The 27,648-nt window shown below is 29.0% G+C and overlaps 1 protein-coding gene across 1 annotated transcript; it reads left to right on the plus strand.

Annotated features, from left to right (window-relative positions):
* The first annotated feature begins 1,425 nt into the window (after positions 1 to 1,425).
* Positions 1,426 to 27,648, plus strand: LOC142333827 (uncharacterized). Its single transcript, XM_075381374.1, has 9 exons — positions 1,426 to 1,590; positions 4,942 to 5,186; positions 7,121 to 7,357; positions 8,938 to 9,048; positions 11,721 to 11,967; positions 14,229 to 14,414; positions 20,169 to 20,243; positions 24,326 to 24,492; positions 27,496 to 27,648. The coding sequence occupies exons 1-9, from the start codon at positions 1,542 to 1,544 to the stop codon at positions 27,562 to 27,564; spliced, it is 1,386 nt and encodes a 461-aa protein (XP_075237489.1). The 5' UTR covers positions 1,426 to 1,541; the 3' UTR covers positions 27,565 to 27,648.

Genomic DNA, 27,648 nt, shown 5'->3' on the forward strand with positions numbered 1-27,648 from the left:
GATTTCTGATTTCTCGTTTCCAGCGATTTTCTCTACTGTCGACGCCTAGCGAGCAAATGGTTTACTAACTGCCTAGTATATGCGCAAAAAAACTATTTGAAGTACTCTTTCGTACAGTACCTGTTTTATTCTTATGGGTAAAATAGTTTTTTGTTAATGAATTTTTGAAACAACGAAGAACATTATGAAATGTCCTGTATAACATCCTTGCCAAAAATATCTATATATTATTTCTATATAACACCTTTGCCAAATAAATCACCACTCACTATAAAATATGCCCTAATTGATTCTGTCAAATATCAACTTACATCTAATACGGCAAAAAATATTGATATATATTCTAAACAGTGATGCCATCACAGAAAAAAATACAAACTCAGTCAAAAAGACATAGTGAAGAGTTAAAAAATTCCTGATTGCTGTTTTTTATAACACCTCATACACTGAGACATGAGAGTACAATAAATTAATAGTGAAAAAAGATCGTGAGGAAGAATCTTCTTTTTTTCTATTTAGCCTCCAAAACCACTCTAAGGCATTACTTCAGAGGATGATATGTATGAGTGTAAACGAAGTATAGTCTTGTACAGTATCAGGTCGGTTATTCCTGAGATGTGTGGTTAATTGAAACCCCAACCACCAAAGAACACCGGTATCCACGATCTAGCACTCAAATCCATATAAAAGTTGCCTTTTCATTCTTAGATCGTGAGGAAGACTGAGATGTTAAAGTAGGAAGACAGACATGAGCTTTGGAAGCTACAAGAAATTGTAGAAAAAGGCATTAGTTAATTTAAGAGCTAATGCTACTCCATTTTCCCATTGAATATGCAAAAGAATACAGTGTAATTATTTTTGGTATGGCCTGTTTCTTCTATAATGAGGTACAATCAAAATGGCAATTTCGTTTGTTAAAATCAATCCTAATTTAAGAGAGGTTACTATTTACATAATTACTATGTATAAAAGAATATAAATATAATAAAATAATTGAGGTTGTAAGGGTAATGTTAATTTTTAACATAATTTCTCTGGGATTTAATTTTTAAACTGTGGAAAAAGCTTGAAAAATTTCATCATTATTGGCAATTCTATTTTTTATTTTAAAGATTATAAATTAAAGTTTGAAGTGAACATATAAATTGAAGTAAATAACAAGTTTATTTTTATGGCATAATGTTTGTTTTAAGATAAGTAAAATCAGGATTATATTTTTTGTTATTAATTGCTCTACATAAAAAAAAATGAAAATATGTAATGTTTTTCTTATTACTTTTAAATAGGTTTTTTAATGGCAAATCATTTTTTTTTTATATGATAATATCAGTAGCAATATATAAATCATTTTAAAATGTTAATAACATGTCTTTTTAAGTATATAATTATGACAGGAATGGTATATAAATTGTAGCTTATTTTAAAATTTTTATTTAATAATAAAAAGTAAGATAACTGTGGAAAAATAAGTATAAAAAAATTTTAAATACGTAAATTTTTAAAAAGTAATTACGATTGCATAGTATAAGAAAAAGTTACTAATGATTCGATTTATCTTTTTTGTTATACTTTCATTTCTTTCAGTTTCTGGTGAGTTTTATATAAATATTATTTAAGTTTTAGTACATATGTTTATTGAAATACCATTGATGCATAGTTATGATTCTCTAACAAAAGAAGCACCTGACTGTGAATTAACTTTGTAACTAACAATGTAAAGAAACATTGTCAAACACCATATTAAAGTCTATTTTGTTTTAAATAACACTTTTCTTTTTCGATTGTTGTAAGTTGTTTGTAATTGATAACTGAGTTAGTAGCATAAAATGTATAATTCATCTGACTAGCTTTGAAGTACTGATACAAATCTTATTTTTGAATTTTACAGTATGCAACAGGTATTTTAACATTACTTCAATGTTTCTTTACTATAATCTATTTTAAACTTTTTGTTCAATATGAGAGAATTTGGAATAAGTTTCAAGAAAAGCTATTCTATTATCAACACTTTTAGAATTGAATTTCCATCTTTTTTAACATCTTTATAACTCTATCATCAATAGTGTGTTTTTTTTTTACCTACTGTGCCGTTATTTTTTGTTTATTACCAAGTTATTCAGCCTTCAATGATTAAAAGTTTTTACCAACAATAAACACAAATCATTTTATGGTTATTTTTAAACATTAAGTGAAAACAAAAAGTGATTTTCCTCCAATATCCTACCTGCATTTATTTTGTGTGTATTCTGAGAGAAAATAGCACTAGTGTTTCAGGAAAAATATGTAAAAACTCTTAAACTGTTACTTTATATTTAAAAGAAATTAATAAAAATATATGTAAATTGAAATGATGTAATAAGAAAGCTGAAACTGAAATAATAATATTTGAATTATTGAACTTTTATATATTTTTTTATTATTTCCTAATGTGTATGTTGCAGTAGTCAACTAGTGGACAGTAAGCAGCCCCCCACAGCCCAATGAGATGAAGATAATATGTTGTAGTGTAGTCTTATACAGACTCAGGCCGACCATTTCTAAGATGTGTGGTTAATGGAACCCCCATTACTAAAGTACACCAGTATCCACTGTTGAGTATTCATAAATGTATTAAAGCAACTAGTCTTTATTATGATTAAAACCTCAGAACCTTCAACTTTAAAAATCAACTGTTAAACTGATTTGTGAGTTAACCAGTAGCCTGGTGAGCTTATGATTACATATGAACACAAATATTTAATGCATGCGCAAAACGCGCAGTATCTTCCAGAATTGCTTGAGTCATATTGCAATCATCTGTTTTCACTTTTTTCATCACAAGAATCTCATAAGTAGCTGTCCAGAAATTTTCTTGCTTTACATGATACAAGTATATGGCCCTTTTTATTTTTGGTTGCCTTCCCCGTAATCATTCTATTTTTGAGTAAGATTCCCTGTATGTGGATCAATGAAATTCTGCGAATGGTTCACAGTATTATGCACATATTTCCTGTTCAAATTGCATATACTATTGTATGCAGCCCATTGATCAGAAATTATTATTGTACTTGGTGCAGTGTGCTCTACTATAACCGGCTACAACATATGTACATAATGATTATCTTCAGTGAATATGAAACATCCCCTCTGTTTCACTGCATAGCCCTCTGAATACCCATTTCTCCCGGTGGCTGTCAACATTGTTCTTCCTCCTTATGAATAGAGACTCTTTGATCTCTACTGTCAGACCCAGGCCACTAACTACACAAATTGATTTTAAAAGTTTCTAGGCGTGCAGTTTCTTTAGGTAATTTCTCCAGTCAAATGCTGTGTTGTGAACAATATTTAATACATCATTTCATAGCTCCGTGAATAAAGAAATAGTAAAATTTATCAAGGATTTCTTTAGAACTTTGCATCTATGTTCATGTGTGTTGATACACACATGAGACCTGATGATCTCATGTGTGTATCAAATCAGCACTGCCTTTTCTTGGATAGCCACAGTTTTTGGTCATTTGAAAAATTTAATGCCATATTACACAGTTCATGTTTTGATAAAATAAAAAATTGTTTAAACAAACACAATTCATTTTATCTCTTGTAAAACAAACAATCCAAACACATTTGCAGGACAACATTGCTTGAATAACTATTATGCACTGATGTCATTTTAAAAATAAATATCTAACAGTTGCCGCAATACGATGATATAATCAGAGAAGTATGAATGTGCTTTCTAAAGTCTAACATAATAATCATAATTGTCCCAACCTCTTGGTGAAGACTATCTTAGACAGGAATGATCATAAACTTGAGTTACAAATTTTGTTAATACAGTCTTCTTATACGTATAGCAACAAATGAAATATAAATCAGGGGTAATGATGTTCAACAAACTGGGGGAGTGTAACAGAAGATGATGAAAACCAACTAAAGGAGAAATTTATTGGCATAGATGATTGCAGGGCTCTAAACTAAACCTTGATAAAATTTTACTATTTATTATTATTCATAGAGTTTTGAAATGATACCTTTTGTGAATGTGGATTAAATATCGTTCACAACACAGCTGTCGACTGGAGATATTACCTATGGAAAGTGTATGTTATAAAGCTTTTAAAATCAAATCATGCGACAGTAGAGATTGACAAGTCTCTATTCATAAGGAGGAAGAACAATCTTAACAAAGTCCCTGAGGAGAAATGGGGGATTGCTTTATGTTTGCAGTAGATAGTCGTTCTGCAGATATGTTATAGCCGATTACAGTAGAGACATTGCGCCGCATTCAATAATAATTTCTGTTCAGTGGGTGGCATCCAATTGTATGCCAATATTTAATGGTAAAAGTTAATATTACTATTAAAGTTAATATTAATATTTTTTACCTATCGTATTGTTTACTAGTATGTATCTAAGTATAAAATTTAGTGGATGTTGTTTATAATTTATCTCTGGAAGAAAATTAAGTATTGTAACTTATTTTATGAAAATCATTAACCACTCCCCGTATTACTGTATCTTTATACAGTGTATGTAGTTAAGAACTCTATGTTAGCTTTCCTTTATACAACCTTCATAATTGAATGTATGAATGAGTATAACTTATTTTATTTATCCACTTGAGTTTGAAAAAAGGTATGGGAATACTAAGTAAACACAGGATTTTGTGTAGATCTCAAATTGCTTATAACGATGAAACATAATCTGGAAGCTTTAGCTGTGTTATGACTTGTCATAGAAAATACTAGAAAATGCCTATGATTATGCGTTCTGTTACTGTTATCTACTAGTGAAGTATTAAAAAATTGGTGTAATTAAGGAATGATCAAGTGTTTTTTATTTGATGTAAAATTAATTGCTGTAAACTAAACATTTATTAATTTAGTAAGATATATTGAAGCTAATTAACAAATCCATTTTTTTAATGTTTGTTAATCAATTCATTGTTTTTTATTTCAGAATCCGCTAACTGTAAGGAAGGTTATCGTGGTTACAAACAAGAATTCAGATATGTAAAAATAGATGGTGCAAGTATTTTTTATTGGTTTTTTGAATCGTTTAAGGCAGGTGAAGATCCATACCAATTAAGTTCTATTCCTTTAATTATTGTTCCTGGATCTCCAGAACGGTCTGCATCTTCAATTGCTGTTCTAGAATCTGGACCTTTTAATGAATATGGATTACCAAGAAAAAATACTTCTTTGGTAATTATGTAAATTCAGTTTTGTTGTAAATTTTCTTTTTAATGTTTCTTATAAATCACGTTCAATGTATTATTTTATTATGATGCAAAAGATTGTGTTTGAATTTCTCAGTATTATACAATATAGTATTTTATTAAGATTTTTACGCTTGTTTAGATATCCACAGTAATTAAGTGTAATGAAATGAAAAAAATTGATGCCTGTATCATTGTATTGATGTTCTCAACTTATTTAATTAAATTTTCTTTGTTTCTTAAAAAGCAAACGGAAAAGATCATTATTTCATTAATATAAAATTGTCATTCTAATAAAAATTGAACCAAGGTAACTTATTTTTTTCTTTGAAATGTTAATCATAATTACTAATAATGGAAATTATTTTTATTCAATTAATGAAGGATGTGAAACATCTTGGCTGTTTATTATTAACTGATTTGAACAGTTGAGGTATCATTCTGTTTACCATAAAAGGTTTAACACTATTATCTAATAAAACATAACTCTATAAAACTAATCTTTATGGAAATACTAATGATTAAATTGTATAAATGACTGCCATTTTGGAATTTTCAGACTTATGTATTTGTAGTTTTTATCATGTTCACCAAATTTTATTAAAATATCTTTTAATACGTATAATTTATCTATCTGTGATTATCTAATTTTTATTTGTGTAACTTATTTATCTGTATAATTATCTATTCTTAATATATAGATTTTTATCAACAAAAAAAAATCAAAATTGCAGATAGAAGGAGAATGAAGAAAAATAGTACATTTACTGTATATTTTTGGTGTCCAGAATTTGCCTTTATAGTTTGGTAAACACCTCCCAAAATATTCTGTAGATACCAGATAATAATGCAAAAATATGATTATATTCAAAAAACATGTTTTTAATTGTTAGTAAACAAAATATATTTCTCTTTGGCCTAAGGAATTCTAAAGGATTTGATAACTTAGTAAATTTCACGGTAATAAATGTAACAGTAATACCAATAAACTGTGATTAATTTTACTGATGTCTTATGGCGAAGTGGTAAGCATCTCGGCCTCTTATCTGGGTGTCTTGGGTTCGAATCCCAGTCGGGCATGGTATTTATCATACACTACAAAATTCCATCTTTATACTTACAAGCTTCAAAAACTTCTGTGGTGAATTAATTCATCAAACAAAACAAATCCATTCTAAAAAATGTGAAATGTTCAAATATTTACACATAATATTAGAAAATACTGCTATAAGAATTATTAACATTGTACATTAAAAAAATAAAAATAAAAATATCAGAACATTGGGACTGAAACGTAACACCCTTTTGCTTGAGAGCTATCTCATATAACATTTTTATGAGTAGCTACAAGTTAAAACAAAGTATAAGAAATAAAAAAACATTTTTTCTAGATCATGAGACCCCTTTTTTTTAAAAATCCGTTTGTTTTTAAAAATTAAATTATCAATTAAAAATGTATTCATTAAAATTCTATTTTATTAAATTATAAATATTATAATATCATATTAATTAAATTATAAATTTATTTATTAAAAATTAAAACTTTAAGAAATTAAATTATTAATTACAAAATTTAAATTATCTTGTAAGGATTATATTGTCCAACCTGATGGGATGCAGTCTGTTTTGTCAGGTTGAGGATGGTAAAATGGTGCGTGCTGTCGATAGATGAGTCCCACAGGGGTTGGTTCCTAGACCAACCCTTTGGAACATGTTTCCAAATAATGTATGTGTTAATATTTTATGTTGAAATTTTAATAATCCATAAAAATAAAATTTTATTATTGGTGTTAGTAAGAATTTATGGGTTATTCTGTATAAAAGTCTTTTCATATAGTTTATTTTTCAATAAGAACGATTATTATTTATTCAAATTGTGTAAACTATTTAATTTATAAGAATTATTCTCTCTGTTTATAGTGTCGAGATTATCATGTATTGTACATAGATGCAGTACCTGGTACTGGGTTTAGTGAAGTGGATGCTGGATGTAAACAATGTTATCGTACAAACAGTTCGCAAGTTGCCACTGATTTGATTAAAGTAGTACTTGAATTTTATAAAAGAAAACCACATTTACAATCTGTTCCAAGTTTCATATATGCTCAATCATATGGTGCACAAATTGCGGTTAAGTTTAGTCTTTTACTTGATGAGGTAATTATTAGTATTTTATTATTTATTAATTTTAAAACTTAAAGTGTACCTAGTTATTGATTCATTAACAAATATTACTTAATTTCTCTGTATTTTCTTCATTTACTTATACCCATTTTTTTATAAGTTATAAATTTGTTTATTACTGGAGAGCTAATTCATAGGACTCAAAAAAAAAAAAAACATAATTTGATTGGTTGTTTATCTTTGAATTTAATTAAAAATTTTCAATTTTTTAACAAGTGATATTAAAATGTTGCACATTATGGACCACAATCATATTAATTATGCATTTTAATAATCCTGATAGTTAGCAGTAGTGTCTGCTTCAAATTACCTTTTAAATAATATCTGCTCAAAATTGAAACACTAAAAAAATAAAATTTAGCAAATGCAATATTTCAATCCCAAAACAATACTTTGGTATGAGACCACTACTTGAGGTGTACTTTGACTACTTTCAAAGTAGCTGTGAAAATATTAAATGGCTACCATTTTAGTTTATATAGCCACATCCCTGTTCTTTCTATTTTAATTTTTTTGACTGGCCTCCTTTAGAACTTCTAAATCCTTGTGGTATGGCGGACACATACTGAAAAAATATTAGATCATTTCAAGATAAGGAGCATTTGCTAAATTTTTTTAAATATTTTAACATTTGAAAAGATTAATGGTTTTCTACTTTGAACACTGTGTATGTGTGCATCTGTGTGTGTGTGTGTGTGTGTGTGTATGTGTGCGAAAATTATTTCTTTCATATTTATTTGTTGTAAAAACCAATCTTTTTGGTTAGGTTAGGTTTACATTGCTTCTAGGATAACTGTCAACTGCATTATCGAGTGCTTGGCTAAAATCAAACAATATTAGAGCTCTGTGATATAACAAAATCACTTTTCGAACACAAGTGAGAAAGTTATGGCTTGATTAAATATTTTTTTAAGTTCAAGTTTTGTGTAAAAATTACCTTAAATATCACAATGGGTTCAGGCTTTAAATCATACAGGTTGTATTAATCCAATAACTAGAAATTATAATGACATTCTTAACTTTTACTTATATCCATAAAAGCTTTTTTTATCTATCTTAATACTACATTACCTGAATGTAATTTTTTTTTCTTTAAATTAAAATAAATTTTGCAACTGGCAAATAAAAAAATTGAAGACACATATCTCAATGTTTTAAAGTAATCGCTTAAATTGGAGAGAATAAAAATAAAAGGCAATACTTGATTTTGAGTTTTCAATCTTTTGTGATGTAATGTTTCTGTACATAAAATTTTTTCAAAGTGTTCACTCAAATCTGTGTGAGTTAAGTCATGGCAACATTTCCGGCCATTTATTTACTGTTTTAATTTAAAAAAACTGATGAAAAGATATTATGACAAATAATGAAGTAGATTCATAACATCTCTAAAAACATTTTGCTGATGTTCTTTATTGATTGCTAAAATCCTGGAATTCACTGGTATATTATCCAAAATAAAATGTAAATAATAATATAGGTTTTTTGAAATGTTTAAGATTAAAAGTGTTGTTTAAATGACTTTATGTTAATGCTTTTTTTTTAAACTGTTTTAGGCAATAGAAGAAGGTAAATGTAACTCTGATTTTCGTGGTGTTTTTCTTATATCACCATGGATAAGTCCATATCATTTAATTGAAAGCTGGCCTGAATACTTCAACGTTATGGTAAGCAAATCTAATTAGGTGAAATATAAAAATTTATTTGATGTATTGCAAATTTTAGATTATATATATGTACATAATAACGTGCTTTATTCAGTGCTATCGATTTATGTCATGAGATGATAGTTAATCTTCATTTATTGTTTCCTTAAGAGATAAGGAATTTACTGTATCAGTATAATACTTGATGTTCATAGTTAAGTGACGTGTTTCTTATATTGTAGCTTAAGATATTATTTTTTACAGTATTTTATTGTTATCATAATTTATATAATTTGTTTTTTTTTGTCATTCATGGATTCATAAATTTATTATTTATTTTGTAAATGAATGTTAATTTTGTAATAGATTAGTGTTATTTTAATATACTTAGAATTTCCTTACCTTGTCATACTTATTTCCATATCAAACTAGTTGTACAAATTGTTTAATGGTTAATAAAATAAAATTTACTGTTAGAACAATTAATGTAATGTTAAAAATGTAATTTTTATATAAATAAATTGATAAAAACAATTTAAACTTGATAAAACAGGTAACAAATTGATAAAACAAATACTACTGTGGTTGTTGGTTGAGTTGAAAAATCAAAACACCTGGGAGTTTGAAGACACTTTGACCAAACTAGTCAGCCGAAGGTATATTCATTGATTAGGTAATGAGAAACATTATGGAAAGTATTAAATATTCTTGCATGAGGTTTTTTGTGGTGAGGTAAAATGAGGATGTTAAATCCTTTACTAAGATTCCTGAAGAATTTCCAGGAAGGACTTCCTTCTTGAAGTGAGTTGCAACAGCTTGTAGGTCTTCTAAATCTGTAAAAAAACTTAGCAGTGGCACCCTACTGTAAAGATTAGCAATGTTGGAAACTTCTAGCTGTTAAGTATATAAGGACAGATGGTGTGATAATGTAACCCCATAAGATGTTAAATTTCAGCAAGCTACCATCAGCATTAGCCAAGTTAAGAATATGTTGTCACTGTGGAATTCTTTATGCTGGAATAACCGTCGAGTAAAGGTTAAAATTTACAGTTTGCGAATAGGGCACACTACACTCATTCATGGACACTTTATGAATCGAACCAATGCACCCATTTGTGTTCACAGCAACTACCAATTAACTGTACCACACATCCTTGTTGACTTTTTCAGTTACGTGGCATTGCATTAGAAATTTAAATTAGGGCCGAACATTTGTAATATTTTAGGGAACAGTATCACAATGTTTTCAAATTTCTACTATTTCTTAAGGCCGTGCATCTGTGTTTAATTATTTGATTATTACTATCATGCGTTCCATCTATTTATACCATTTAGTGTAAGCCAGATGGTAAAATTATTATTTTAGGTTAGGTTTTTAATATTTCTACTTCATTGTGGTTTAATTTTACCTTTAGCATATGACCATAGGCACTTTACTTCTATGCTTCACTATAAGAGGAATATTTTATCATTAATATTGCACGTTTAAATTGTTGAGTTTATTTGTTTCATATTACTATTATTTAATTTCTAAGTTTGGTTTGGTTTGCTTAAAATGGTTTTTTATAGTAATATTGTGTCCTTGCGTTGATAACAACATTTCGTTGTGTGTTCAAGAAAAAATATACGACCTTATGGTAGGAATTCGTGATGAACAATTCCATTGTAATTAGAAGGACCTTCACATTAAAATGGACTTGACATGGTTTTTTTTTGTCTTGGCTCCTTAGAAAACTTCTATTGTGACAACTGAGTCTTTGTCTCAATGTCAGAGCCATACACCCATTTTCGTAACCAGTTATGATGTGTTTGAGTAAATCGCAGTCATCAGTAATGTCAGTAAGCATTTGTTCCACGATAATTAATGCTGTTTTTTTTTTAATTTAGCAGTCTCCCAACAAATTTGGCTGCCAACCCATCATTTTCAAAACATTATTAGAAATTGTTTCACATGTGCCATATTAAATTCTTCTTTGCAATTTCTACAATTGCTTCATTCTGTGATTAGAAGCACAATCTATTTAACTTTTTCAAAATTTTCATCATTGATTGATGTGCTAGGATTTCAGACATTGCATCAGCTTTGATATCTTTCCGGCCTACCTGAAAGCATTTTTACCTTTTATAAACTCCTAATTGTGACGTAGCATCTTCATTAAAGACCTTCATTAACATTTCAAACAGTTCTACACTTTCATTTCTAAGATAAAATTTCAGACAAATTCACTAATGCAATATTTCACCACACAAAAAATACACCTTACTTTTTTGCTCATCAAACGCAAACTAAGCATTGGAACAGCTGAAAATTAACACATTTCACTGTAACACTACTACCAATGTACAGAAAAAGAACTGACTCACTTGACAAGGTACAGTATGTGTAATTAAAAAATTCTTGTTATTTTTAAATGGATAATGGAGAAATTTCCATATGACATTGGTATCTTTAAAAGGAGATATTTTATAAAAAATTTAAAGTAATAACTAATTGAAAAATATTTTTACTCTACTGAGGAATTCCTTCCTTTTGTAATTGTACAATAATTGATAGTCTTACATTTATGATTCGATTAACTTTTAATTCTTATCTTATCTTATAATATAAAAAAAAATTTCAGTTAGAATTGTTAAAAGTTATTTGTGTAGATGTTTGCTAACACAGTTATTCATTTTATATTTCTTTCTTGCAGGGATATATTGATGAAAATAACAAAAATACATTGAATTCTATTGTTAAAAACATAAAAAATTCTATAAATAAGTCTAATGCAACCTACCGTTCATCTCAAGCAATGAAGTTATTAAATTTAGTAGAAACTGAAATTAAGAATTCTTACAATAATATTAATTTTTGCAATTTACTGAAGGATCAATGCCAAAATACAATTGCAAATAGCACTCCATCTATTTTGCTTCGTACGAATTCAATTAGAAAAAGTAAGTATATTTTTAAAAATATTTTTTTTCTTCTCTTTTGTGTGGTGTTTTTTTTAACTTATTCTATTACAGCAGAAAACTTGAGGAAGTTTTCCAAAATTTTTAAACTGTTATGATAAACAATCAGAAAACATAAACTTTAAGGATAATATAATATACAACTATTATTGAAACCAAGCAAAAAATTTGATGGTTCTTAAACCTAAAATCTTTAATTTGCATGCTATGTCTTTTTCCCCATGATAACAGCACTGTATATAATAAACATGTATTTCAAATTATCCAGCCAATTATTTAGGATGTATTTTATTGCAAGTGGCCATTCATTTTGTTTGAAAATATTAGAACAAAAGATTTGCATTAGTTCTGCGTTAAAAATGGAATTGCCATGAAGTGGTGAAAAGTTGCAAAAGGCTTTGGCATAGATGTTATGTCGATATTAAGGGTTTGTGAGCAATTCACACTGTGTTTCAAGAAAGTTATCGATCTTAGATGTCAACAACTGAAGAAATTATTTATAATCTGAAGAACATTGTGATCAATAATCACAAAATCACTATTAGAGATGAATGGGAATCTCTTATGGCTTATGTGAAATAATTTTGACTGACATTTTGGGTATGAAATGCGTAGCAGGAAAATTTGTTCCAATGTTGTAATTTTTAACAAAAGCATTGCAGAGCAATTGTTAGGTAACTTTGCTGATGAATCAGAATTACTCAAATTTGTCATAATAGGTGAGAAAACATGATTGTACAGTTATGGTATTAAAATGAAGTTCAGTTGTCCCAATGACGGTTTCCTTCAAAACTCCGACCTAAAAGAATATCATCGAATTCGATCGAATGTTAAGGTTCTTCTTACTGTGTTTTTTTTTATTGCAATGGCATCATCTGTAATGAATTTTTACCACAAGGTTGTACAATCAATAAAGAGTATTACTTAGCAGTTGTATATGAGGTAATCTGCAGAAAACAACCACAAATACGGGCAAACAATCCTTGGATTTTGCTGCACAGTTACACTTATCTATTCATTTGTGATTATTTATCAAAAAAATAAAATCATACTGATGCCACAGCTTCTCCAGAGATGGTACCCGGTGACGTTTTATTGTTTCCGTTAATTAAGAACACATTAAAAGTCTAACAAGTTATATGATAGAATATGAAGTAAAATTTGAATGTAAGACTAATAAAAAATACTTTCCACAAATGTTTTCAGAATCAGAAAAACTTTTGGCATAAATTTATCATATCTCCTTGGGATTACTCTGAAGGGACAATATCAATAAAAAAGAAGTAAATTCTTTTTAGAAAAATTAAAAATTTTCCTTATTTTTATCACATTTTATAAATGAACTCTCTCCTTAGTTGGTAGTTGTTATACTTTTCACTGCTAAAACTTTAGCTGTAAACATGAAAAGTCTATTGTGCCAAATATACGGTTGCCTGTCAAGCAAAAAAAGAGCAGGTCAAGTTTATCTTGACCTAGATATCTTCAGTCTATTGACCACAAAGATTGTGTTATTGAACAACATTACTTTCAGAGTGCAATTAAGAGTGGTGCCTCTTGTACTTCAGATGGTTTACATGCATTTAAGACATAAGAAAGAGAAGAACCAATAGTGTAAAATGATAGATTAATGAATCCCTTTCTGTTTTAAAACAATGCATTTTAAACTTCAATAAAACAATGCATTATGTTATACATTACTTCATCTTTGCAGGGAATATCTTTTTATGCTGAAAGGATAATGTTAATTATAATTGATATATAAATGATTTTTATGTTTTTTAATTTTTGAAAGATTATACAGTTGTCATAAAGTTTGCACCATGTGATCCTTTAAAAAAATTATTTTACCTCCGGGATATTTTACTAAAGAGGATGTCATTATAAGAACTGGATTATAATAAAAGATTTCTTCTGTAATCTCTATAAAGTAATTGTAATAAAAGTACTGCGTTTAGTGTTTGCTATTAATTTCAATATTCATGGTGATTAAGCTTAACAGAAATTAGTTTAAGTTTACCTTTATTTAGGTTAAAATAATATATATATATATATATATATATATATATATATATATATATATTTACCAATATGGTTAAAATTATAGATATCATGAAAATTGTTACTAGAGTATTATAGATGATTATCCATCCTAATTGGGTATGAATTATCTTTTACTCAGATTTATGTACTTGTTTATTTATATTTTATGTATTAGCATGTGATTATTTTATTATCTTTTCTAGAGCATATGAGCAACTTTCATCCGTTGGTTAAATGTGCGGAAAATAGAGATTTAAAGGAATTTATGAATTCACATGTTAAACCTGAATTGAGTTGTGTCGTAAGTAGTGATATAAGTTTTGATCGTAAGAAAGAGATTGCTTTACAGAACATGGGAAATGATTTGTTTGAATCAGTTACACCAGAGGGTAAGAAATTTTATCATACGAGTCAAAAATGAAAATAAGTTTTTTTTGTATTTCCTCATAATGTTAAACAAAAATTTAGTTTTATATATTTAATTATAATATGTATATGTGTATTATACATAATACTAACATGCTGTCGCTCATGGGGGAGTGGTAGCATTTGTGTCTTTCATGTGGGAGCTTATGGATTTGAATCTCAAGCAGGTGTGACAGTATGATAAAAAATCACTGTTTCCCAGCCTCAAAGTAACTGAAGATAATTTTTATTTCTGATAATCTAAACTACATAAGGTATCATTACTACTTTGATCTATCATTAATGTTTGGAAAAAAATACACCATGTTGGATTACGTAATTATATTAAGTATCATAACTCTTCCTTGAGGAATTTACAAATTCATAACTGCACTAATAAAGGTCTACCAATTCTCCTTATAGTGAGCCTACACAACCCAATCATACATCCACCTTCCCCCACTAGAACAAAACCAGTAGTTGGCACATATAACATTCTTCCCAATGTTGTCTGGGTATATGTCGGATGAGGGAAATTTAGCACGACACCATCCACTGTACAGATGGTAGTATTGGGTTCTCACTGATTAAAACCCATCCCCTTCTAAAACACATGAAGACCCACCATAAACACAGCACAATCTCCAGTGGAATCACAGGATTGCCTTTCAGAAAGGGGATGGCAAGAACCTCAGCAAGTTGCATGGGCATAGATGTAATACGTATATCTGTGTCCAGGCCCAACTCTGCCTGAACCTAATCTGGCCTAATCATATCTAACTGATGTAAATGGAAATCCCCATCCCCACAGGCTTTCTTTTTTCTGTTTAGCCTCTGGTAACTACCGTTTAGATAATTCTTATGATGAAATGTATGAGTGTAAATGAAGTATAGTCTTGCACATTCTCAGTTCGACCATTCCTGAGATGTGTGGTTGATTGAAAATCCCCCCCCCCACATAAGTTAATATATGGATGTTTGGAGTACTATATTTATTTGTAAAATCAATAAAACATAATTATTTTTTACATAAATAACATTATATAGTGCAGTGTTATTGTACAATGTTTGATTCATTGTGTTAACAGACTAGTTTTATAATTCCTATTACTAATTGTGATATATGCTGTTTCAACATAATTTATCTTGAGGTAGCTGTGGTACAGTGTTTAACCCACTGGGTTGGTCTAATGGCGAACGCGTCTTCGCAAATCAGCTGATTTCAAAGCCGAGAGTTTCAGCAATCAAATCCTAGTAAAGGCAGTTACTTTTATATGGTTCTGAATACTAGATCATGGATACCGGTGTTCTTTGGTGGTTTGGTTTCAATTAACCACACATCTCAGAAATGGTCAACCTGAGACTGTACAAGACTACACTTCACTTATACTCATACATATCATCCTTTGAAGTAATACCTGATGGTGATTCCCGGAGGCTAAACAGGAAAAAAAGCAGTGGTACAGTGATGTATTTTAGCATCTGTTAAAATATATCCCCTGTATCATGACTGCATTTAATTAAATTTTTTTTACTGCATTTTTCAACTTGGTATTTCTGAGTTCTCATTTAATTTTTAATGTTTAATATGTATGGCTTTTAATTGTTATTATCAATTAAGATTATATTTATAGAGTGAATGAGACAATATTAATTTATTTATGTTTTCTTATATTTATAATGTTTTTAAAGGATCATCTGGAAAAATAAGTCAAATTTTGTTGTTTACAATTAATACTGTTAAGTAATTATATTTTATAACCAAAAATGTGATACAAAAATCACTTGTATACTCCCAATGGATCAAAAAACAGCTTTTTATTTATTTATTTAATACCCAGTTACATAGTAACACAGTACACAGTAAGAGTGTTTGAACAGTACTCAGCAGAGACGCCAAGATACCTGTGTGCATTCAGGTGTACAAACAAACAAAAAATTAAAAAAATAATATAAATTTTTAAAAACCAAGAAAAATACAAAAACTTAAAGCGAAAACTGAAAAACAAAAATTTGATATTGATTGATATTTCATATCCATCAATATGAAATAGCCTAATTAAAGTTTATTCATTTTATATTCTTTTCTTTTTCTTTTATAGTTTCTTGAAAATAGAGTTTTAGTTTCAAGAGATTATTAAAATTACATGCTGGACATCATTATGGGTGCCATAATATGGGCAGATGTTGTCTTTTCTGTGCTTCCTGGTGTATAGATAAGACCTAAAGAGATAGCAGTATATTTAAGATGACCTCTGCAAATTTCTTTACTTATTCTCAATCATTGAATGGATTCATAATTCGTATTTGAGAAATTGGGAGGGAATATTTATATAGTTTAGAGCTATTTTACTGTAATGATGACTCAAATATTCTAATATATATTTTTCAAATAAATTAAATTGTAATTTTATATATTATTTATTAGATTTTTAATAATTTTTACTATCTTGTTTTATGTATAATTTTTAATCGTCATTGTTTTCAATTTGTCAGTTTTTTATTGTATAGAATTTGGTAAATGATGTCAGATAGGTCAGCATTTGTATATTTAGTTCAAAAACCCTTTCTAAAACTATATTGTGAATTAGAGAGAATATATATTTATTTAGGAAATTAAAAATTCTCTATTATGTAACGGTGTTTTATATATCTTTGCAAAATTAGAGACGAGAAAATAGGTCTCTTTAATTGCCAGGCTTAGTTTTATCACCAGTTTTAAAAACTGGTGTAACCTCAGCAATTTTCTGTTGATTTAGGTATATAGCGATATGGTAGCTGAAATTTTGTAAATAAGTTATAGCATTGATAAAATTAATATTATTGCTTAACATTTTGATGAAAATGTATATATTCTATCAACTCCACATGATTTATTTTTCAATTTATAAATTTTCTTTATTTCATTACCTTCTATATATGATGAAAAATAAAGGTTTGTTTGTTCCTATACCATTCTGCCGATTGCACTGAAACTTTGGCGAGTTGTGCACCAGCTCACAAAATTTTCGCAATTTGGACCCGCTAAGTCTCGAGATATTCGAAAAAATTATTTATGGTCCGATTTGGCTCATATTCAGAATATATATATATATATATATATATTAGTTCCGTGAAAAAAAATATTTTTGCAAAAAATGAACCCGTTAGGTGGAGCTGGCGTTAAAATATTTAGAAAATTTTAATCACATAATAACTGTTTGAGGAAGTCGATATTGACATAGACAACCGTCAGTATAGACAATTATAATCGATATAGACGATATCTAAAAATAGCACTACATTAAATTCGGTAAAAGAAGTTTTAGGTTATTTATTACTACCTTTATTTATGATTTTAATCTCTTATGAGTTTAATGAATACAGAGGGGCCCACAGTGCAGAGCCCCCTGGTTAAACGGGAAGGGTAAGTGAAGTGAGCCTTTGTTGGCTTAACATACCTGACCACGACGGGGAACACAAGTAACCACATTGCGCGGCCAAAGCCGTGACGGATCTGTCGCGCGAATTAGCAGATAAAGCAATTAGATTTAAGTCTACTTTTACTCTTATGATTTATGTTCAAGTTGTCAGCATTATTTATTTTGTAATCATAATACTATAATTTTACAAAAATGTTGAAATGATAAACTAAATTTTTATCAGTTTTAATCAGCTCATCACTTACAAGAAATTCTAATTTATCAGTTTCTGTATTTTTTCCTAATTTCGAATTTACGTAATTCCAAATTTTTTTATTCAGTAGCTCAGTAACTTTATTTCATTCAAATTTGTTTTTTGCTTCTTTCAATTGATTGGTCGGTTTGATATGAATTTGGTATTTAGTTTTAATAAAAATAACATTTTTTATTAATTATTATTTTTTTTTATATAATCATTCCTTTTTATTAATCATATTTTGTAAATACTGTGTAACCAATGGTTTTTTAGAACCTTTACTATGTCATTTTTTAACTTTAGCTAATTCATATACTAATTCAAATAATAACTGCATTGCTTCACTTACATTATTTACAAAATATACATCTTCTCAAGCTAAAGTTTCACTTTATTATAACAATTTTTTAAGTCACTATAAGCAAAAAAGTCTTAAAAGATACAAATGTTATTTCAGAATTAATATTTAAAAATAAAGGATAACAGTCAGTAAATTGATAATTGAATCTTATAGATTTTACATTAAAAAGAAATAGGCGCACCAGAAAAGAAGTGAGTATGGTGAAAATCAAACTATCAGATACATCACAGAGGTTTGTTCTAGGACAGCTTATGAAGGGGATCCTGAAGATTTCCTGGTGGCGACTCCAGAATCGATAGCATATATTAGTTTGTTAAATCTTTGTTTATAATTTTGACTCTAATTGGTGTTATGTTTTAGTGCCATACGCTAAATAAATAAATACATTAAAAGGCTTTTAATAAATCCATTGTCTAAGGATAATTCATCAAAATTACTTCTGATTTGAGTACTTTTATTAAAAATTCAAATTCTAAATCAAAAAAATTTTTAAGTTCAAAATCATTTTTGTTTGTATCAATGTTGGACCACCTAAATGATTCTTTATACAGAATGATTCACCTACTGTTTCTAGTGCTTTATGAGCTCATTCTACTAGAGAAAATAATTTAAAAAAAATTATATAAACATAGCCAGGAGTGTGGCCCTCCGCGGCCAATCCATCGCTCTGGAAATTGCTCATTTAAGTATCTTCTTATAGCAGTGAAATTTGTTCTTTAAGAAGTGTCCAAATAATTATTGGTGTTTACATGCCCAGGGTGAATGAATGGTCCAATTAGCTGATTGTAAAATAGATAATACCACACATTGATGCCACATTGGTTTTGGAAATTATGTTCTATGTTATGTGTGGATAGACTTCTGCCCAAGTGTGTTCATTCCAAAGGTTATTGATTGTAGAAAGTTGACAGTAGGAGAAAGAAAAAAAAGGAGAAAATATGCTGCACAATGATTTTAAATAAAATAAATTATAATAGATTTATTACATAGAGTAAATTTCTAAAGTATTTTTATTTACTCAGAAAGTGTTAAATTTAATTAACTTATATCTACCAAAAAATCTACATTTATGTTCATTTTTAAAAACAATAATGCTAATTTATTTTAATAATGCAATGCACATATTATATTTTATATTTAACAGCTTTCAGAAATAGTGGAACTTTGCATGTGCTGGAGCTAGATTATATAAGAGGCTTTGTATATGGTATGGAGGTATTTCGTTTTAAAAAAAAGACTTCTACCTATATTGAAAGAATGAGTTTTCTGTGAGGTCCTAAATCATTAATATAACTACTCAACAGTATTGGATTTAATGGAGAAAATCTCACATCATTATAAAAATATTGATTGTTGAACGGTTTTCATTTGTTAAATTGTGTGACAGAATTATAAAGCTGGAAATATAATGGTAATTAAACAAAAATTATATTCTTCTAAAAAGTAGATAATATGATACAGGTTTGGTAGCGATTGTCTAGGGCAAATGAAATATGAAAATCTGAAGAAAAAAATGGCAGGGATTTATGTTGATAAAATAAAATATTCCATCTTAATTGTTATAGATAACAATCATTATATTTTTGTTCTGATCAAAAAGATTTCCACTAAATATTAACCTTTAAAATACAATTTTTGTGAACACAATTCATAAAAGGTATTAGGATTAGTTCACTCCATTTATTAACATTATTTTTACTTTTTGTTGTTCTTTTTACAGTGCAAACCCTACTGGAAAGAGGATTAATGTTAGTGGTTATTACATCACAGTTTGATGCTACATGTAACAGTATCGGTAATAAAATTTATTTTTATTAGTTTTTCTTTATATAACACTAGCTGGTCAGGGCTTTCTTTGCTTACTCTTTCTATCCAACCAGTGAGCTCTGTGCCCTGGACCCCTATGTGAGAATAATACTGGTAAAGAAAAACTATCTGTATATTGTAATTTCTTCAGAACAACAGTTTGATCAGCACAGGACTCAAAACTTTGAGCGATTTGAAATATACAGGTTTTAGAGTAGTTAGTCCCATTTTAAAAATAGTAGTTATCTGTCCTTCACATAGATAAAAAAATATTTTGTATGATTCTTAGCATTACTTGACACATATTGAAAAAGACAAGACCATTTTTTGTGGAAAATTTTATTTCAAATTGTGGTCTCTGAATTCAATTTGAACAATGGTTTTGACATATTAAAGTTGAACATCACCAAGGAATATAATCCAGTTGTTACTGCAAACCATTAGAATGGCCACCATCTTGAAACGGTGATACATTTCATTTCATTATGGCAATAGTTCTATATTTGTTGCAAGTAAAAAAACTATTTTCATGCAAACTTTCAGCTCAATCGGTTGAGTAGTTTTTGTGTATTGTCTCTCAGAAACCACTTGAAATATATATATATATATATATATATATATATACCAGCTGTGTAAATATGAAACTGGAATTTGCTCATAGATGGCCCTAGTTGTCAATGTAGTTACCATCAAAACTACATCATTGGCACCATTTTCTTTCTTTGACAGCTGACAAAGATTTTCAACTCACAACAATACAAGTTTCATGCAACAGCATAGTTTTAATTAACACTGAAGATGTCGAGTTTTGTACCTAAAAACTACAATTTGTGGACAGCATTGATTTTCTGTTATCACTTAAAAAAAACTGCTGCAGAATCACACCGAATTTTTGCTGAAGCTTACGATGAGTATGCATTTCGTAAATCACAGTGCTTTGAGTAGTTTAAAAAACTCAAAAGTGACGATTTTGATGTGGGGAACGAAGAATGTGGAAGACCACTAAAAATGTTTGAAGACAGCGAATTGCAAGTATTGTTGGATGAGGATGATGTTTAAATGCAACACTAATTCGTGGATCAATTAAATGTAACACGAGAAGCTTGAAAGCCATGTGAGAGATCCAAAAGATGGGAAAATGGGTTCCACATGAACTGAATGAAAGACAGCAAGAAAACCGAAAAACTACTTGCGAAATGCTGCTCGCCAGGTACAAAAGAAGGTTATTTATCCATCGAATTGTGACAGGTGATGAAAAGTGGATATATTTTGAGAATTCTAAGCATAAAAGATCATGGGTAACTCCAGACGAACCATCAACATCGATTTCAAGGCCAAATCACTATGGAAAGAAGACAATGTTCTGTGTTTGGTGAGATCAGAAGGGTGTGATCTATTATGAGCTGCTAAAACCTGGCGAAACCAGTAATACTGAACACTACATACAACAAATGATCGATTTAAATGAAACATTGCATAAATGTTGATAAATGACCAGAACATCAAAAAAGGCAACACAAAGTGATTTTGCTTCATGATAATGCACCATCACACACAGAAACACCGGTTAACAAAATGTTTGAGGCGTTCAGTTGGGAAATACTTCTGGATGTGCCTTACTCACCAGACTTTGCTTCGTCCAACTACTATTTCTTTGCATCAATGGGACAAGAACTTGCTGAGCAGCACTTTACTTCTTATGAAAATGTACAAAAATGGCTCGATAACTGGTTTGCCTCAAAAGAGCAACAGTTTTTTTGGCTTGGCATTCATAAATTGTCAGAGATGGGAAAAATGTATAGCTAGCGATGGACAATATTTCGAATAAAATATTTTTTATCATTTTCATACTATAAATGTCTATTTTCTGTAAAAAAATTCCGGTTTCATATTTATGCACCTGGTATATCAAATTTTTGGATAATGGTGTTGTACATGGAAAAATTCACTGATGTTTCAGGCTCTAATTTGTGACAACATTCAGGTAGACATACCTGAATACAGTGGGATGCCAATTTTCCAGATGTCAAACTATCTGGATTGCTTATACGCACTTGGTAATTTAAAAAATCTAGAATACTACTCAAATTAAACTGTTGATTTAACAGGATATGTATTTTTACTTATTCTTTTCTATTGTGTTTTTAACAGATTTTTTGTAATTGATATGGAACAAAATATACATAAATTTATGCATGTTGTTAAACTAATTATAAAATTAACTTCTAAAAATATTGATGGAAACACATTAATTGGTCAAGCATGAAGTATAATTTAACAAAGATGGAACAATGAATGTGAAAATAGAAGGAGAAAAGATTATGGAGGTAGAAGAACTTTGTTATTTGGGAAGTAGAATAATTACTAAAGATGGATGAAGCAGAAGCAATATAAAATGCCGAATAGCACAGGCAAAATGAGCCTTCAGTCAGAAATATAATTTCTTTACATCAAAAATTATTTTAAACACCAGGAAAATATTTTTTGGAGTGTCGCTTTATGTGGTTGGACGATTGGAGTATCTGAGAAGAAAAGATTAGAAGCTTTTAAAATGTGGTGCTATAGAAGAATGTTACAAATCAGATGGGTGGATAAAGTGACAAATGAAGATCTTTGCGGCAAATAGAAGAAGAAAAAAGCATTTGGAAAAATGTAGCTAAAAGAAGAGACAGACTTATAGGCCACATATTAAGGCATCTAGGAATAGTCGCTTTAATATTGGAAGGACAGGTTGAAGGAAAAAACTGTGTAGGCAGGCAACGTTTGGAATATGTAAAACAAATTGTTACGGATGTAGGATGTTGGGGGTATACCGAAATGAAACGACTAGCACTAGATAGGGAATCTTGGAGAGCTGCATCAAACCAGTCAAATGACTGAAGACAAAAAAAAAAGAAAGAAGTATAATTTAATGATATATGTTTTTATTCTTCTTCAGTAGATAAAAACAAATGACATCAAATGTATTCATTATCTCTCATGAATACACAAATGGTAAGATGTATTATTTTCATAATGTTATGATAAAATCTCAATTTTACTACACTGGGATTTTTTAAATCTACACCATTAAATGTGTATAAGTTCACTGATCTTAAAAGTCCCTTATGCATAATTAATTAAATTCTAGTGATGTTAACTTAGTATCAGTATCATTGGGATTTGTTAACATCATATCTGCTACAAAATGAAACTGTATTGCTTTATCAATGAAAGAAAAGTTGACATTTTTAAAAAAATGGTGTTTGATAATTTGTAAGCAGATGAATTCGACGTAGGAACATCAACTATTTCAGACATTAAGAAAAATGTAGAAACTTTTATGAATTATTTGTTCCAACCTATAAAAGAACAAAGCTTTTCCCAGGAGACAGTGAAGAAATCATCAAACGAAGAGGCGGGAGGTTCTCTTTTTTGGTGTTTTGTATAAAAATGATTCCTTGGTGAGCCAATTTCTGTGAAATTTACATATCCATGACATAAAAAGCAACTCATAAAATGAAAAATACATTTTCATCTTTAAAAAGCAGTTGAGAATGCCAGGATGAAGAATTACCAGGTGTGTCACTTTTACCTAGATTCTTTTCAAATAATTACAGATAAATATTTTATTAAATACATTGTGTAGTGTTTTGCAAATTAAATTAAAAATACCTCCAAAATACCTGCAACACATCAAAATAGCAATCTTAATATAAACTCAACATAACAATCTATATAAAAAGTGTTTTGAATGTATGAATTCATCATCAATTATTAAATACTTTATCATGTAAATGTATTACCTTGTTACGTGTAAAAACTGATAGTTATGACAACTAGATGATAAGTTTGCTATTTTGTTATATAATAAAAAAATCAAAAAATCAGTAATAATGTTTTTTTTTAATAATAGATAAGTAATATTCTATTTAGTGACCTAATTGGGGCAATATAATCTAGTGAATATGTAATCTCTGAAGGATAAGTGATGAATTCACACGCCTATAAAAAAAAAATTTCTTAAAAAACTGTGTGAAAGGGAAAATGCTTGTTTAACTATTTTTCTTGTTTTAATTATTTTTCTTGTAGGTACAGCAAACTGGATTAAATCACTGAATTGGAAAGGTAATCAGTCATGGTATACTGCGCCATATAAACCGTTTAGATTTAGTAGTAATGATTATTGTGACATATCGGTTTTCAAAAAAAGTTATGATAACTTACACTATGTTACATTACTTAAAGCTGGACATCTTGTAAGTTGTGTTCAATTTTATTATTTATTTTATTGATAGTAGATCATAATTTTAGTATCAATCTCATGGTTTCGATATATCACTTTTTTATCATATTATTTTTATTGTTATTTACATTAATGAAAACAAAATTTAAACTGCACGACAATATTACAAGAATATTTCAAAGACTTTTCCTCTATATTGAGTATTCATTTATTACGAGTTAAATTTGTTAAAATATAAGTTTTTTTATGCAACGACTTATTCTCATTGTTAAAGTTATAAGCTGAATATTGATTGCCAATGGCTATTAAAATTATTCCTGTCATTCCTGATGGTTTTTCAATCTGTTCAGTTTAGTACAATACCTCTCCCTTTTATTGGACTGTAAAACTTTTGTTTTTAAGCAGTAAATTTTTAATTGTGTATACTTCCTAATTTAGTATCAAGAACTATTTTCTGACAAATGAAAATAATTGGTTTTCCAGTTTGAACTGCCAGTTGTGGCTAATTTATAAATGTTAGCAGTTTTTTTGGCAATTTTCACATCTGTCATTTGTTGGATAGGGCATGTGATTTTAGTCATGAATTAGTTATAGAACATATTTATATCATTAAAGTGTACTGCAAAATATGTATTCTACAAAAACACATTTTGCAAACTTAGTAAAATTGTTCTTTCTATATAACTGTCCAACACAAAAAACAATTTGGAGTATAGTACATAAATTCGGGAAAAAATACTTTGTTTAAGTTTTACAGGTGCCCAAGTTTTCTCTGGATCTCCTCATTTTGAAGAAGGAGAGGTATATAGGAGAGCAGGCAAGGCGAATGCATCACCTATCTGCTAGTAGCATGAGAGGTGCGAACAATCAAAGAAAGTGAGATGGACCTAAAACGTGATTCTGAATCTCCATAAGTGGGTGGACCACACACACAGGGAACTGGAATACGAGTTGATCCAGTTTCATAACAGTCATGGGCTTTAAAGGATACTGTATACGTGGATGTTGAGACCTCTGCAGCATACAATGAGGAAGATACCACAGAACATTCATGTGTTCATGCGAGATTGGTGTTTGCTGTATAGAGAAGCAGAGATAATTCTGTGTTCTTACCCTAGACATCAAGAAAGAAGCCGTAATAAGAAAGGAGTCCGACAAGGATGTTCCCTATCCCCATTACTTTTTAATCTTTACATGGAACTAGCAGTTAATGATGTTAAAGAACAATTTAGATTCGGAGTAACAGTATAAGGTGAAAAGATAAAGATGCTACGATTTACTGATGATATAGTAATTCTAGCCGAGGGTAAAAAGGATTTAGAAGAAACAATGAATGGCATGGATGAAGTCCTACGCAAGAACTACCGTATGAAAATAAACAAGAACAAAATGAAAGTAATGAAATGTAGTAGAAATAACAAAGATGGACCATTGAATGTGAAAATAGGAGGAAAAAAGATTATGGAGGCAGAAGAATTTTGTTATTTGGGAAGTAGAATTACTAAAGATAAACAAAGCAGGAGCGATATAAAATGCTGAATAGCACAGACGAAAGGAGCCTTCAATTAGAAATATAATTTGTTTAGATCAAAAATTAATTTAAATGTCAGGAAAAGATTTTTGAAAGTGTATGTTTGGAGTGTCGCTTTATATGGAAATGAAACTTGGATGATCGGTGTATCTGAGAAGAAAAGATTAGAACCTTTTGAAATGCGGTGCTATAGGAGAATGTTAAAAATCAAATGGGTGGATAAAGTGACAAATGAAGAGGTTTTGCGGCAAATAGTTGAAAAAAGAAGCATTTGGAAAAATATAGCTAAAAGAAGAGACAGATATATAGGCTACATATTAAGGCATCCTGGAATAGTTGCTTTAATATTGGAGGGACAGGTAGAAGGAAAAAATTATGTAGGCAGGTCACGTTTGGAATATGTAAAACAAATTGTTAGGGATGTAGGGGGTATACCGAAATGAAACGACTAGCACTAGATAGAGAATCTTTGTGAGCTGCATCAAACCAGTCAAATGACTGAATACAAAAGAGAGAAAGAGAGATTCTAGACATCATGAGGCCTATATTAGAGAACGAACAGGCATGATATGGTAGTGTCGCACAATGTTGGTCACAGTCATTTGTACAAAGATGGCAGAAGTTCAGAGGTGAATATTCTCTCTGATTTTCCATTAGGGTTTTATTCATATTAAAGCAGGTTTGGCTCCCAAGGAGGAGTAAATGATAAACAAAAAAAGTGCCTAACTCTGCTTGTTCATCATTTTCAGCAGAAAATTTTACCATAGATCATGAAAGTATTGCTTAAGGTCCATGACTGTTAATCTCAATGTCAGATGTATCAAATATGTCTGGTCAAATCAACATAGTAAATTTTAAGAAAATCTTTGCTTTATATACCGATAAAAGCATTTGATTTAGGAATTAAAAGTAGCAGACAATATACAGCATCGCATGTTTGTCGTTTGGTTACTTGAAAATCAACCAATAATAATGGTTTATACACAAGTTTTATACAGAGAATTGTACTATTTGAATGATAGAAATTGCTATTTTTTAGTTTTTGTTTGTAAAAATATGTGATGCATCATTTAAAGAAATTGACATTATTTTATTATTACATGGATTTAATGATAATTAACAAATTTTTGTTTTTGCATATTTTAACTTTCTCAATTCTCATAATATGATAGTACGATTAGTTTTTTATATTTAAATAATTTAAGAAATTTACTTTAAAATGATTTACAGTAATACTACTATCTGGTTTCTATACAAAATGACCAAAGCGCTACATTAAAAGATCCTGTGCCAAATTTAATAAATAGGCCTGCCAGTACAGAACTTTTTTATTATTGCATTTATGGTTAAGCCTAATTAAAGAAATTTTAATTTCTTTTAATAATAAAGCACAGAATCTAAGATAAGGAGAAGATATTTTTAGTAATAATAATAAAGAAATATGCAATTAAAAAATATTATATTAAAAATGTTGTTTTGTTGCAGCCTTACAAGCAATTTCCAGAAATTATGCTGTCAATAATGGATAATGCTATTAAACATAAAATTTACTAAAATTGACTATTAAAATTTATTAATGAATTTATTAGTTGTATAAATGAATCATAAAAATTTAATAAATAAAATTATGTATCGCTA

Source organism: Lycorma delicatula, chromosome 13 (assembly GCF_047948215.1).
Source record: "Lycorma delicatula isolate Av1 chromosome 13, ASM4794821v1, whole genome shotgun sequence".
NCBI lineage: Eukaryota > Metazoa > Arthropoda > Insecta > Hemiptera > Fulgoridae > Lycorma > Lycorma delicatula.